This window comes from Eleutherodactylus coqui, chromosome 6 (genome assembly GCF_035609145.1).
Source record: "Eleutherodactylus coqui strain aEleCoq1 chromosome 6, aEleCoq1.hap1, whole genome shotgun sequence".
Taxonomy (NCBI): domain Eukaryota; kingdom Metazoa; phylum Chordata; class Amphibia; order Anura; family Eleutherodactylidae; genus Eleutherodactylus; species Eleutherodactylus coqui.
In genome coordinates this window covers 219,600,306-219,612,459 of record NC_089842.1, presented here as the reverse complement: position 1 = coordinate 219,612,459, position 12,154 = coordinate 219,600,306, and the positions used below count along the sequence as shown (strand labels likewise).

The 12,154-nt window shown below is 47.8% G+C and overlaps 1 protein-coding gene across 2 annotated transcripts in view; it reads left to right on the top strand.

The window, feature by feature from the left end:
- The window catches only part of LOC136631610 (nuclear receptor ROR-gamma-like), a 29,209-nt gene extending 19,851 nt beyond the window's left edge, over positions 1-9,358 (top strand). Inside the window, exons 2-11 of one of the 2 annotated variants that reach the window (XM_066605896.1) lie at positions 2,348-2,433; positions 3,708-3,849; positions 4,821-5,009; positions 5,094-5,252; positions 5,372-5,493; positions 6,893-7,025; positions 7,124-7,231; positions 7,329-7,439; positions 7,532-7,641; positions 8,855-9,358. In XM_066605896.1, the coding sequence (XP_066461993.1) occupies positions 2,348-2,433; positions 3,708-3,849; positions 4,821-5,009; positions 5,094-5,252; positions 5,372-5,493; positions 6,893-7,025; positions 7,124-7,231; positions 7,329-7,439; positions 7,532-7,641; positions 8,855-9,001 (1,307 nt within the window). In that variant the 3' untranslated portion in view covers positions 9,002-9,358. Of the gene's footprint in view, positions 1-2,347; positions 2,434-3,707; positions 3,850-4,820; positions 5,253-5,371; positions 5,494-6,892; positions 7,026-7,123; positions 7,232-7,328; positions 7,440-7,531; positions 7,642-8,854 lie in introns of both variants that reach the window. The other variant, XM_066605895.1, reaches the window with a different exon arrangement.
- The last annotated feature ends 2,796 nt before the right edge of the window (positions 9,359-12,154 follow it).

Below are 12,154 nucleotides of genomic sequence, written 5' to 3'. Positions count from 1 at the left end.
TCTTACAGCCGGGCGGGGAAGGCTGAACTGTCCTACAGTTGGGCGGGGATGGCTGGACTGTCCTATAGCCGGGCGGAGATGGCTGGACTGTCCAACAGCCGGACGGGGATGGCTGGACTGTCTTACAGCTGGGCGGGGATGGCTGGACTGTCCTACAGCCGGGCGGGGATGGCTGGACTGTCCTACAGCCGGGCGGGGATGGCTGGACTGTTTTACAGCCGGGCGGGGATGGCTGGACTGTCCTATAGCCGGGCAGAGATGGCTGGACTGTCCTACAGCCGGGCGGAGATGACTGGACTGTCCTACAGCCGGACGGGGATGGCTGGACTGTCTTACAGCCGGACAGGGATGGCTGGACTGTCTTACAGCCGGGCGGGGATGGCTGGACTGTTTTACAGCCGGGCGGGGATGGCTGGACTGTCCTACAGCCGGGCGGGGATGGCTGGACTGTCCTACAGCCGGGCGGGGATGGCTGGACTGTTTTACAGCCGGGCGGGGATGGCTGGACTGTCCTATAGCCGGGCAGAGATGGCTGGACTGTCCTACAGCCGGGCGGAGATGACTGGACTGTCCTACAGCCGGACGGGGATGGCTGGACTGTCTTACAGCCGGGCGGGGATGGCTGGACTGTCCTATAGCCAGGCGGGGATGGCTGGACTGTCCTATAGCCGGGCGGGGATGGCTGCACTGGCCTACAGCTGGGCGGGGATGGCTGGACTGTCCTACAGCACCTGCACTCCCTTCTCTCCTCTGGCAGTACTAATTGTATCACTGATAATTAAAGAGGACAGGGGCGCCTATATGCAGAGGAAGGGAGAAAACTATAGGAGACTATCCAGTAAGTCGGTGTCTGAACCATTAACCCCTTAGTGACGCCGCCTATTTTGGTCATAAGGACTTAACGATTTCAGGGCTATTTCAGATGACCGTATATCGGCTCGGTTTTCACGCTGAGCCGATATACGGTGTCCTTGTCTGCAGGGGGAGGAGGATGGAAGAGCCAGGAGCAGGAACTGAGCTCCCGCCCCTTTCCCGCCCCTCACCAGTATTTGCAATGGGAGGGACGGGGCGGGGGGGGGAGCTAAGCGCCGAGACTTGGCTCCACCCCTGTCTCGCCCCCTCCTATTGCAAATAGTGGCAAGGCGTGAAGAGGGGGCGGGAGCTCAGTTCCTGCTCCTGGCTTTTCCATCCTCCCCCCCCCCCCCCCCTGCATACAAGGACACCGTATATCGGCTCGGCGTGAATACCGAGCCGATATATGGTCGTCTAAATAATAAGCCCTTGGGGGAATTTTCACCTCAACTTTTCGAAAGCCAAAACTTATTTTTCGCTGGCATCGCTATATGAGGACTTCTTTGTGTGGTGAGCTGTAGTTTTTATTTGTACCAATTTTTTGTAGTTTTTCTTTTTTTTACAGGGTTAATCATGCTGCATAAATGACAGGATAAATTTTTCTGCAGGTCAGTACGATTGTGATGATACAAAAACTATAGATTTTTTAAAGCTTTTCTACATTTGCACAATAAAACCCCTTTTTTTACATTGCTGCAAATAGATTACCCACCAAGAACAGAAACAGCAGGCAGACTTTATCATTATTTGTCATTATTATTAGCGGTGTGCATGTTGTCACAGCCCTCAGCTGAGCTTGGTTCTGGTATTTTATTTATGTACTGAGCTTGTTTTTAGTACTGTGTCTATGTACTGAGCTTGGTGCTTGCACTGTATTTATGTACTGGGCTTGGTTCTGGTATTGTATGTAGTGAGCTTGGTTCTTGTGCTGTATTTATGTACTACGGTAAGCTTGATTCTGGAATTCTATCCATGTCATCTATGTAATTTTCAGTGACAGATGTAACTGCCTATTGGTGGCACTAGGAAGATAGTTGCTGTCCTTCTAAAGGGCAGCTAATTTGCATATTTCTTCCCAGGGAGCATTGCCTCTAAGATGACCTATAGCAGCTGGATCTCCACAAGGAGCATCATTGCCCACGGAGAACAGAAACAGCTAGCAGAGATTATAGTTATGTCACCATTATTATTAGTGGTGTAGATGCTGTCACCGCCCTCAGGACTGGAGGAGATGAATAAGTCAAGAGCGGATGTCTGGGTTTTGGTCAGCTGACACCTCAGTCCTGTCTTTCTCACCAGTTTCTTTCTTTTGACACTTTCAATCTTAACACTTTCCACCCCAGGTAAAATAAAGGTAATTTCCATGTCAAAAAAATGCCTATTCAGCAGAATGTGAGCAGCTGAGACTCAGCACAATGCGGCCTGTGGGAGGCGCCGCTTGAAGTGGCTTCTCAGTGGAAAGAAAAGGATGTGAATGCGTTCTTTTGTTTTGCAGCACAAATTGAAGTCATTCCGTGCAAAATCTGTGGAGATAAGTCGTCTGGGATCCACTATGGCGTAATAACATGCGAAGGATGCAAGGTAAGATACAGAGGAAGCGGCACGAAGGTCGGAAAGTACGGGGTCAATAAAGCTTAATCGCTGCATCATTAAAAGGAGCTTCTAATGTACTGTGATGACTCATTTCAAGACCTCTGCTTATTGTCAGTGAAGCTGAAAATCTGCATAGAACTCATACCTCTTACAGCGGAGGGTTTGTTACAATGTATCCTTTATAGACAATCCTCTGTGAGAGCACATTCACACGGGCATATGCAAATTTCAGTCTGTGAATATGCAACGTATTCACAGACTGAAACTCTGCCGATTCCCTGCAGCCCTGTTTGCGGTATTTTTGTGCCATCCCACCAGTAATTATTGCCAGCTGGGAGCTGGCAGGGCAGCGACCCGACAGGCATTTCACTTACCCAATATACAGCTCCCCTCCCGCCACCTCCACTACTGAATCTGTGACTCCTGACCCCTATTCCCCCCTACCCCGGCATCTGTGTAAGTTCCTAAGCGCAGACACCAGGTGGAAAAGAGGGGCAGAGAGAAGTCAGGGGTCATAGACTCAGCAGCAAGGGTGGGGTTTGCCAGAGGAGAGATGGTGACTAGGTGATTGAAATGCCCATTGGGTTGCTGCCTGGCCAGAGGTCCAGAGACACTATTATTATTGGGACCACTGCGCGAGTAACTATAATTACTGGGGTCACTGTGGGGGTAACTATTACTACTGGGGCCACAAACTGGGGCACTATTACTACTGGGCCCATTAACGCATTCACTATTACTACTGGGGCCACTATGGGGTCATCATTACTACTGGGACCACTGTGCGGGTAACTATTACTACTGGTACCACTATGGGGTCATCATTACTACTGGGACCACTGTGCGGGTAACTATTACTACTGGGGCCACTATTGGATCACTATAACTATGGGGCCATTAAGAGGGTTTCTATTAATATGAAGAGGTGAAATCTGATGTGAAAATGCGCAGCATAAATTGACCAGTTGCGGTTTCGGCACCGCAGATCAGTTTGTATTGTGGATTTTCCTGGATGAGACTTCTTGAAATCTCATCCACATTGTACTGTGAAGTGCTGTGGATTTCCCATTGCTAACTCCGCCGCTGAAAATCTGCAGCATTTCCGCTATGTGTGAACATACCCTTCTTCACAGCGTGATATGAATATTGGTGATTTCCGTTTTGCGTTATGTCAGAGGGAGGAGCTTATTTGTATTCGCATTGTACGGTACGACCGGTCGGGTGCATTCTCACACATTTGTATCACGTATTTTACTTGGCAGGGCTTTTTCCGTCGGAGTCAGCAGGGGAAGCCGATTTACTCATGCAGCCAGCAACAAAGCTGCCCAATTGATCGCTCTAGTAGGAACCGCTGCCAGCACTGCCGACTGCAGAAGTGCCTCTCCCTGGGCATGTCTCGTGATGGTGAGCACTCTACAGTTACACAATAGAGCTCACCTGACCCCGCACACTACAGAGCTCACCTGACCGCACATACTATAGAGCTCACCTGACCCCGCACACTGCAGAGCTCACCTGACCGCAAACACACGGCAGAGCTCACCTGACCGCAAACACACGGCAGAGCTCACCTGACCGCAAACACATGGCAGAGCTCACCTGACCCCGCACACTGCAGAGCTCACCTGACCGCACATACTATAGAGCTCACCTGACCCCGCACACTGCAGAGCTCACCTGACCCCGCACACTGCAGAGCTCACCTGACCCCGCACACTGCAGAGCTCACCTAACCCCGCACACTGCAGAGCTCACCTGACCGCGCACACTGCAGAGCTCACCTGACCCCGCACACTGCAGAGCTCACCTGACCGCGCACACTGCAGAGCTCACCTGACCACAAACACACTGTAGAGCTCACCTGACCGCAAACACACTGCAGAGCTCACCTGACCGCAAACACACTGCAGAGCTCACCTGACCACAAACACACTGCAGAGCTCACCTGACCGCAAACACACTGCAGAGCTCACCTGACCGCAAACACACTGCAGAGCTCACCTGACCGCGCACACTGTAGAGCTCACCTGTCCCCGCACACTGTAGAGCTCACCTGACCCGGAACACTATAGAACTCACCTGACCCGGCACACTATAGAACTCACCTGACCCGGCACACTATAGAACTCACCTGACCCGACACACTATAGAGCTTACCTCACCCGGCACACTGAATATCATCTGGCCAGGCAGACCTATGATGGGCGATCAGCCCCATCCTACATCTGCCTGGTCCCGCCCTCCCTGCAAGCTGGTGTCCAGTGTGATAAGGGTCGCACATAGCTAACACCGACCATGCATCTGCAATCTTGTGGTTGATTGCCAAAATAAAGGAAAAAACGTGAATTACAGTCACCCTCTACCTGTCCTTCCAGCTGTCAAGTTTGGACGTATGTCTAAAAAACAAAGGGCTATATTACAAGCCGAGGTCCAGAAACTTCTGAAGGAACAAAGGACGGAGATCTCTGAAAACCTGCAAAGTTCTGAAACTCAGGCTGAGCAACCCTCCACTACAACCCCAGAACTGCCTCATCCTACTCAACCTTCTATGTGGACAGGTCACAGTAAGTGGGACTCCTGCTCCGTACGCAACTGTTCACTGTCTCGAATGCAACTGCAGAGGGACATCCTTGTGCTCCACTCCCCAGAAAAGACAGAAGCTACCATTAGGAAAAGCTATCCTCGAGATGAGCAGCTTCGTGTGGAGAATGTGGTATCCAATGTACTTCACAATGAGGAATCATACTACAGCCTAAACGTCAGCAGATGTCTTCCTCTGGAGTCCATGATATCAGCCGCAGAGCTTGGTAAGTAGGTCCGATCTCAGTGAAAACAATGCACAGTATTCCTAGTCTTCCCATTGTCTTTCAACATTTGCAATCTACAATGAATTAATATGTTATCTTACGGTATTTTCCAACGTCAGAACTACTAATGCAGAACGTGGTGTTAGCGCATCAAGAGACATGCCAGTTTCGTCAGGAGAACATGCACATATTGAGATGGGAAACATTTTCACCTGAAGAGATGCACAGCATCCAGCAAAAGGTAATCCGCTAATAACGACAACAGTTATATCTCTGCCACATCGAGGGACTAATGATTTACACCGAGTGGCTCCTTTATTACTTTACTAGAGCCCCGGTCCTCTCACAGTTGGCGCTTCCCTGTATCTTAGTTCTCCCTATAACCCCGGCGTGCGGCATAAAATCTTGTGACAAGTTTTCCGTGGATCAGTTTCAGTGTGAATCCACATTAGATGAGAAATCCAGCGATCTGAGTGACTTCCAACGAGACCGGTAATTGGTGCTAGACTGGCCGGGGTCTCGCTGCCAACTACAGGGGAGAGGGAGGTTCTCATGTAACAGTGTGAAGAGTATACCGATAACGGCGCGATCGAGGAAAACGTCCAGCGAAAGGGGACCCTGTTGACTGAAACAACTCATCATCGAAAGGGGTCAGAGGAGGATGTCAGGAATCATTCTGACCAACAGGCGCTGCACAGTATTGGTGGCTCCAACTAACATGTCTGAACGCACAACTCGCCACTCCTTAGCACGGATGGCATAACAACAGACGATCAGTTCCAGCGCCATTGTGTCTAAGAGAAACAGAAAGACAACTCCAGCGGGCAAAAGAGCGCAAAACTTGTATCACTGAGCAGCGGAAAACCATCTCCTGGTCAGATGGTCCAGATTTCTGTTGCACCATGCTGATGGAGGGATCAGAATTTATTGCAAGCAGCATTACTGCTATTACCACTGGTGGTCACTTATTACTACTGGAGCCAATATAGGGGTCACTATTACTACTGAGGAACATATTGGGATGCCCAATACTACTGGGGTTACTAACAGAGTTACTATTACAGTACTACTGAGGCCATTAAGTGGGTCAGTATTACTACTGGGCTTATTTAGGGGTTACTAATTCTACTGAGGCCCCTAACTGTTTCCTTATTGCTACTTGGGCCACCAACAGAGAAACTATTACTACTGGATGCACTAATGGGGTCACTAATACTACTGGTCACTGTTACTACTGGGGCCATTAAGGGGGATGCAGTTGGCGGCACTATTACTTTGTCACTTCAGAGAAGTCTCAGTGGTTCAAATATATGTTGGGTATCTTGTGTATTGGCGCTCTCAATGCCTGTAAAATGAGTGGGTTTTTTTCCAAGGGAGCCTTTTCACACTTCTTCTCAGGCAGTATGAAGGCTCAGGGCCCCTCTGGGTGTCGGAAGTGTTTTTTTGTCAGACCCTTGGTCCTCTGATAGCTGTGGATGGATGCCACTGTGAATTGCTGTGGTTCTGAAGGCCAATGGAGGTTTGGCACTCTACAAGATGGGGGGGGGGGGGGGGTCTCTAATAAAATGGGCATTTAGTGTATGTTAATATTATTATCGGTCATACCTTACCGATTCACTGCTTCCTGTCTCTTTCGGCAGCCCGTGGACCAGATGTGGGAACGCTGTGTCTCTCACATTACAGATGCCATTCAGCATATCGTGGAATTTGCAAAGCGACTCAGTGGCTTTATGGACCTGAATCCGAATGATCAGATTGTACTGCTGAAAGCAGGTAGCAGAGGTCATAGTGTCCGTCTATATGAAGTGATGATAATTGCATATATTCCTGGGAGCTGAAAACCTAATGAAGCCCCCTTTGATTTTTTGCAGGAGCAATGGAGCTGCTGCTGGTTAGAATGAGCCGGGCCTTCAACTGCTACAATAACACCGTCTTTTTTGAGGGAAAATACGCACAACTGGATCTCTTCCATGCTTTAGGTAAAATGCCAACAATGTCCAGTGTCCAATTTTATGTAGCGCAGCGTGATAATCTTGGGTAGTCGGCCGTGCACTGAGTGTCTCTTCTATTCTCCAGGGTGCGGCGACCTCATCACTTCCATGTTTGATTTCTGCCGCTCGCTCTGTGCGCTCAACCTCTCTGAAAATGAAATTGCTTTCTTCAGTGCCATCACCCTGCTCGATCCCAGTAAGTCATCTGGTCAGTCCCTTTTGTAGTTGTCAGATAAACCTTACTGACTCCAACCCCTAATTTCAACGTTTCCATCTGACTTTCCTCAGGCCGTCCCTGGCTACAAGAGAAGCACAAGGTGGATGCTCTGTACAGAAAGACACACTTGGCCTTCAGACATTTACTGCGGAGAACACATCGCGACTTCGTTTTAATGAAGGTTAGAAAAAGTAATGTTCTAAGCATCATGGACAGAACAATACAAAAACACAAGGCGGCCAAAAAAGACCAAAGAATCTACCACAATATGGAACCTAAACCATATATAATTAGAGATGAGTGAGTATACTCGCTAAGGCACATTACTCGAGCGAGTAGTGCCTTAGCCGAGTATCTTCTCGCTCGTCTCTAAAGATTCGGGGGCTGGTGGGGGAGAGCGAGGAGGAACGGAGGGGAGATCTCTCTCTCTCCCCCCCGCTCCCCCCTGCTCCCCGCCGCAACTCACCTGTCACCGGTGCCGGCTCCCTAATCTTTAGAGACAAGCGGGGAGATACTCGGCTAAGGCACTACTCGCTCGGGTAATGTGCTTTAGCGAGTATACTCACTCATCTCTATATATAATCCTCTCACTTCTTTTCTTCTTCATGTGTCTACAGCTCAATATAATCCTCACTAGAGATGAGCGGGGAGATACTCTTCTTCATGTGTCCACAGATCTATATAATCCTCACACTTCTCTTCTTCCTCATGTGTCCACAGCTCTATATAATTTTCACACATCTCTTCCTCATGTGTCCACAGATCTATATAATCCTCACACATCTCTTCCTCACGTGTCCACAACTCTATATAATCCTTACACATCTCCTCTTCATGTGTCCACAGATCTATATAATCCTCACACTTCTCTTCTTCCTCATGTGTCCACAGCTCTATATAATCCTCACACATCTCTTCCTCATGTGTCCACAGCTCTATATGATCCTCACACATCTCTTCCTCATGTGTCCACAGCTCTATATAATCCTCACACATCTCTTCCTCATGTGTCCACAGCTCTATATAATCCTCACACATCTCTTCCTCATGTATCCCCAGCTCTATATAATCCTCACACATCTCTTCCTCATGTGTCCCCAGCTCTATGTAATCTGCACACATCTCTTTTTTGTTTAGAGTTTGGAGCTAAATTCCCACCATTGTAATGTATGCCCATGTTGAGGGGCATTCCAGTTGAATTTGGTTATTAGTTTGGGGTGTCCATTGTGTAATAATTGCACTGCAGATGTATTATCATTGCAACCCTATGTGATGTATTTTGTACAGCAGACGTAGTTATCTAGCTCCAACCATTTATCCAACATGTCTCCTCTTTAGGTGTGCAGAGATTGATGGCTTATAGATAATATATTTTTCTTGCCCCATGTCTTCAGCTTCCAGAGAAGGAGAAACTCTCCAGCATTTGTCAGCTGCACCTGGAAAAGCTGAATCTCTTCAGACAAATGTACCCCAGCATTTCATGGGAGAGATTCCCCCCTTTGTATAAGGAACTCTTCATCTCAGAGACTGGACATCCCTGAAAGAGATGGGCATCCCTTACTGCTCTGTGCTTCTGTCCCTGACTAACCTTGTGTACGGTTCCACCATCACTAGAAGGACATCATGGTGCGCAGCATTAAGGAGAATGAAGGCCTCTTGAAGTATTCTCAATCTCCTGTCTTCAATAAAGAACTGCCACTACGGACGAAGCAATCGTTAACATGACGGGTACATTGCAAGGACTGGATTTACAGCATCGTTGTATATTGTAGTTAGCATTAGTGTTGCTCATCATGACCGTCCGGGCGTTAAAATCTGGCCAACTTTTGCAAAATCAGATCGGGGCATTTCAACCTCATCTGTACCAAAAATCAAAGTGCGTAATTTCAATGAATGCGGCTCAGTGGTTAGCATTATTACATTTTAGTGTGCGTCTTAAGTTCAAATCCCATCAAGGACAACATTGGCATGGACTTTGAAAGATCAATCCAGATGTTACCCTTGGTCAGATCTGAATTTAGGGCTCTAGCACTGCCAAGCAACAGTGCTAACAACTGAGCCACCATGCTTGTTCTTCCTTCCTTGCTCTCTGGAGTAGGAGGAGAAGGAGAAACACAAAGATAACACACAAAGTCTATGCAGATGTTGTCCTTGGTCACACTTGAACCTTGGAACTCAGTACTATAAGGTAACACTGCTATTGACTGAGCTGTCATGCCTGTTATTCTTTTTCTTTCTCTAGGAGAAGGAGAAGACAGGGCAGTCATCTGTGACTTGAGTATTCCAATAATTGCTCAACACTAGTTATCATAATGTGTTCTACGTCAAGTTACCGCCTGCTGCGTCTGTACGTAGACACACAAGTACTAGTGATATTTACCGGACTAGATAAGGAACCGTTTATGATCCTGGAATCTGACGGCATTATATTACATCTTGGAGCGCCCAGGGGGCAAGGAATGAAAGTTACTGGAAGGCTTCAAGCCTCTTGAGTATTTCAAGCATTAACCACCAATGTTAGAAAGGGATCAATCCATGATGCAAAAAAACATGCAGATTAAGGGAGTCAGATGACCTCCATTCTCTCTGTAGAGTCATCATTTCCACCTGTATGTTATATTTGGCCGATCAACAATAAGCTATTTGTCTTCTGTGTAATCTTCTTTATAATAAAATTAATTTCTTGTACGACAACCAGGAGTCTCCTAATTCTTCTGCAAGCGCCCCGCTGACTGACCCTTCTTCTAAGCTCCACTGACAATTATCTCTAGACATCTTATACAGTGAATGGCCGCTTCATTAGAGACTCCAATCTAATAGTGAGTTTGAACGCCTTTGGCCTTCAGAACTGCAGCAATTCGTCATGGTGTCCATCCACAGAAACTAGAGAACCCAGGGTGCACCAAGAAAAGCTTCCCCCCCCCATCATTTCCCCACCTCCACCAAGAAGTGGTCATTGATTCACACTGCTTGTGCCAAATTCTGACCTCTCAACAGCACGGGGCAACAGAAATCTGGATCCATCTGACGAAGAGACATAATGGCGCTGGAACTAATCGTCTGCTGTTATCGCCCATCTGTGCTACGGAACGGCGAGTTGTGTGTTCGGACACGTTAGTTGGAGCTCCAGCGTTGTATTCAGCTGACTGTGCAGCGCCTGTTGGTCAGAACGATTCCTGACATCCTCTTCTGACCCCTTTCGGTGATGAGATGTTTCCATCCACAGGATCCCCTTTCGCTGGATGTTTTCCTCGATCACATTATTCTCTTCCCACCATTACACGAGAAAACCCCCGCGGTTGGCAGTGAGACCCCGGCTAGTCTAGCACTGATGACCCCACCCCGTTGGAAGTCGCTCAGATCGTTGGATTTTCCCATCTAATGTGGATTCACACTGAAACTGATCCACGGAAAACTTATCACATGATTTTTTGACGGGTCACGGGGAAAATTTCCATACAGGGAAGCGCCAATTGTAAGACTGCCAAGGGCTCTAATAAAGGGACGGGGCTGTAATAAAGAGGGGGAGGGGGCTCTGATAAAGGGACGGGGTGCAGATAAAGAGGCCATACAGTGTAAATTTAAATTGCATATTACACAAATAGTCGTACCCAAAATATTAGTGTCCTGTCTCTCTCTAGAAGACAACTATCATTTGGTAAGTCACTTTCAACAACAAAGTATGCCATACAACCCACTTCAATGCGGATCTGTAAAGTACAATCTGTGGTGGAAGGCGAAGATCAGACGTACAATCCCACTCTAAAACTGGAAGTGCCAACTGATACCGCGCCGATCACCTGTATGTAACACCCATGTGATATTCTACTTTCTAACCAAACGGATGACTGGCGCGGTCAAGGATCATTCGGGGTTGAGGGGTGACAGCAGACGGCAGGGGCCGAGTACATCTTGTGTCTGGTCACACATCAGTAGATCTCGGAGTAGTACCTATGCATTTCTTCCCCTTTCAGTAAGGGCAGAGTACATGAAATATTAATGGCTTATAGGTGTAGCATGTCTGTCTCAGTATGAAGCCTGCTTTCCAGATGTCTCCGCGAGCTCTTCCTGGCACTAATCAACCTCCTGTAGAAGCATAAAGCTGATCGGTGGGAGAGCAGCAGGAAAGTTGTGGGGCCACGCTGCACAGGTAAGAGGACCTCTGTTACATTTCATCATCCACAGCTTGCCGACACCTATAGACCCCCGGCCGTACCCGTACCATTGTGGGGTGAGCGGCCATCCAAGCTCTGCTCTGTAACACTCCCATGTCAATTCTTCACAATGACTGCCGACATTTCCTCTTCTTTGTTGCAGGGATTGGTTCATTTTGACAGTTATAATGAATTTATTTACTTTGCCAAGTTTTTGTATCTTTACAAAAATCTATGAAAAATCACCCAAAACTCCAACAGAACAAAAATCAAAACACTTACGGGCCCAACAAAAATATTAATTCTAAAAGTGGAGGGTCATACAATATCATAGAGGAGTAACGAAGGGGTCATTCGCAGTAGCGTTTTGGAATCCCAATGAGCAGGCAATGACTAGACTCCCTTACAAGAGTAACATGTGGTATTCAATTATTTGGAAACAAAGGGGGTGGAGAAGGTACCAGGGCAGGTGGTGCAGCAAAGAGGAACACAGCAGTGCAACAATAACATGTGATATACGGTTTTTAGGAAGGGGGTAGT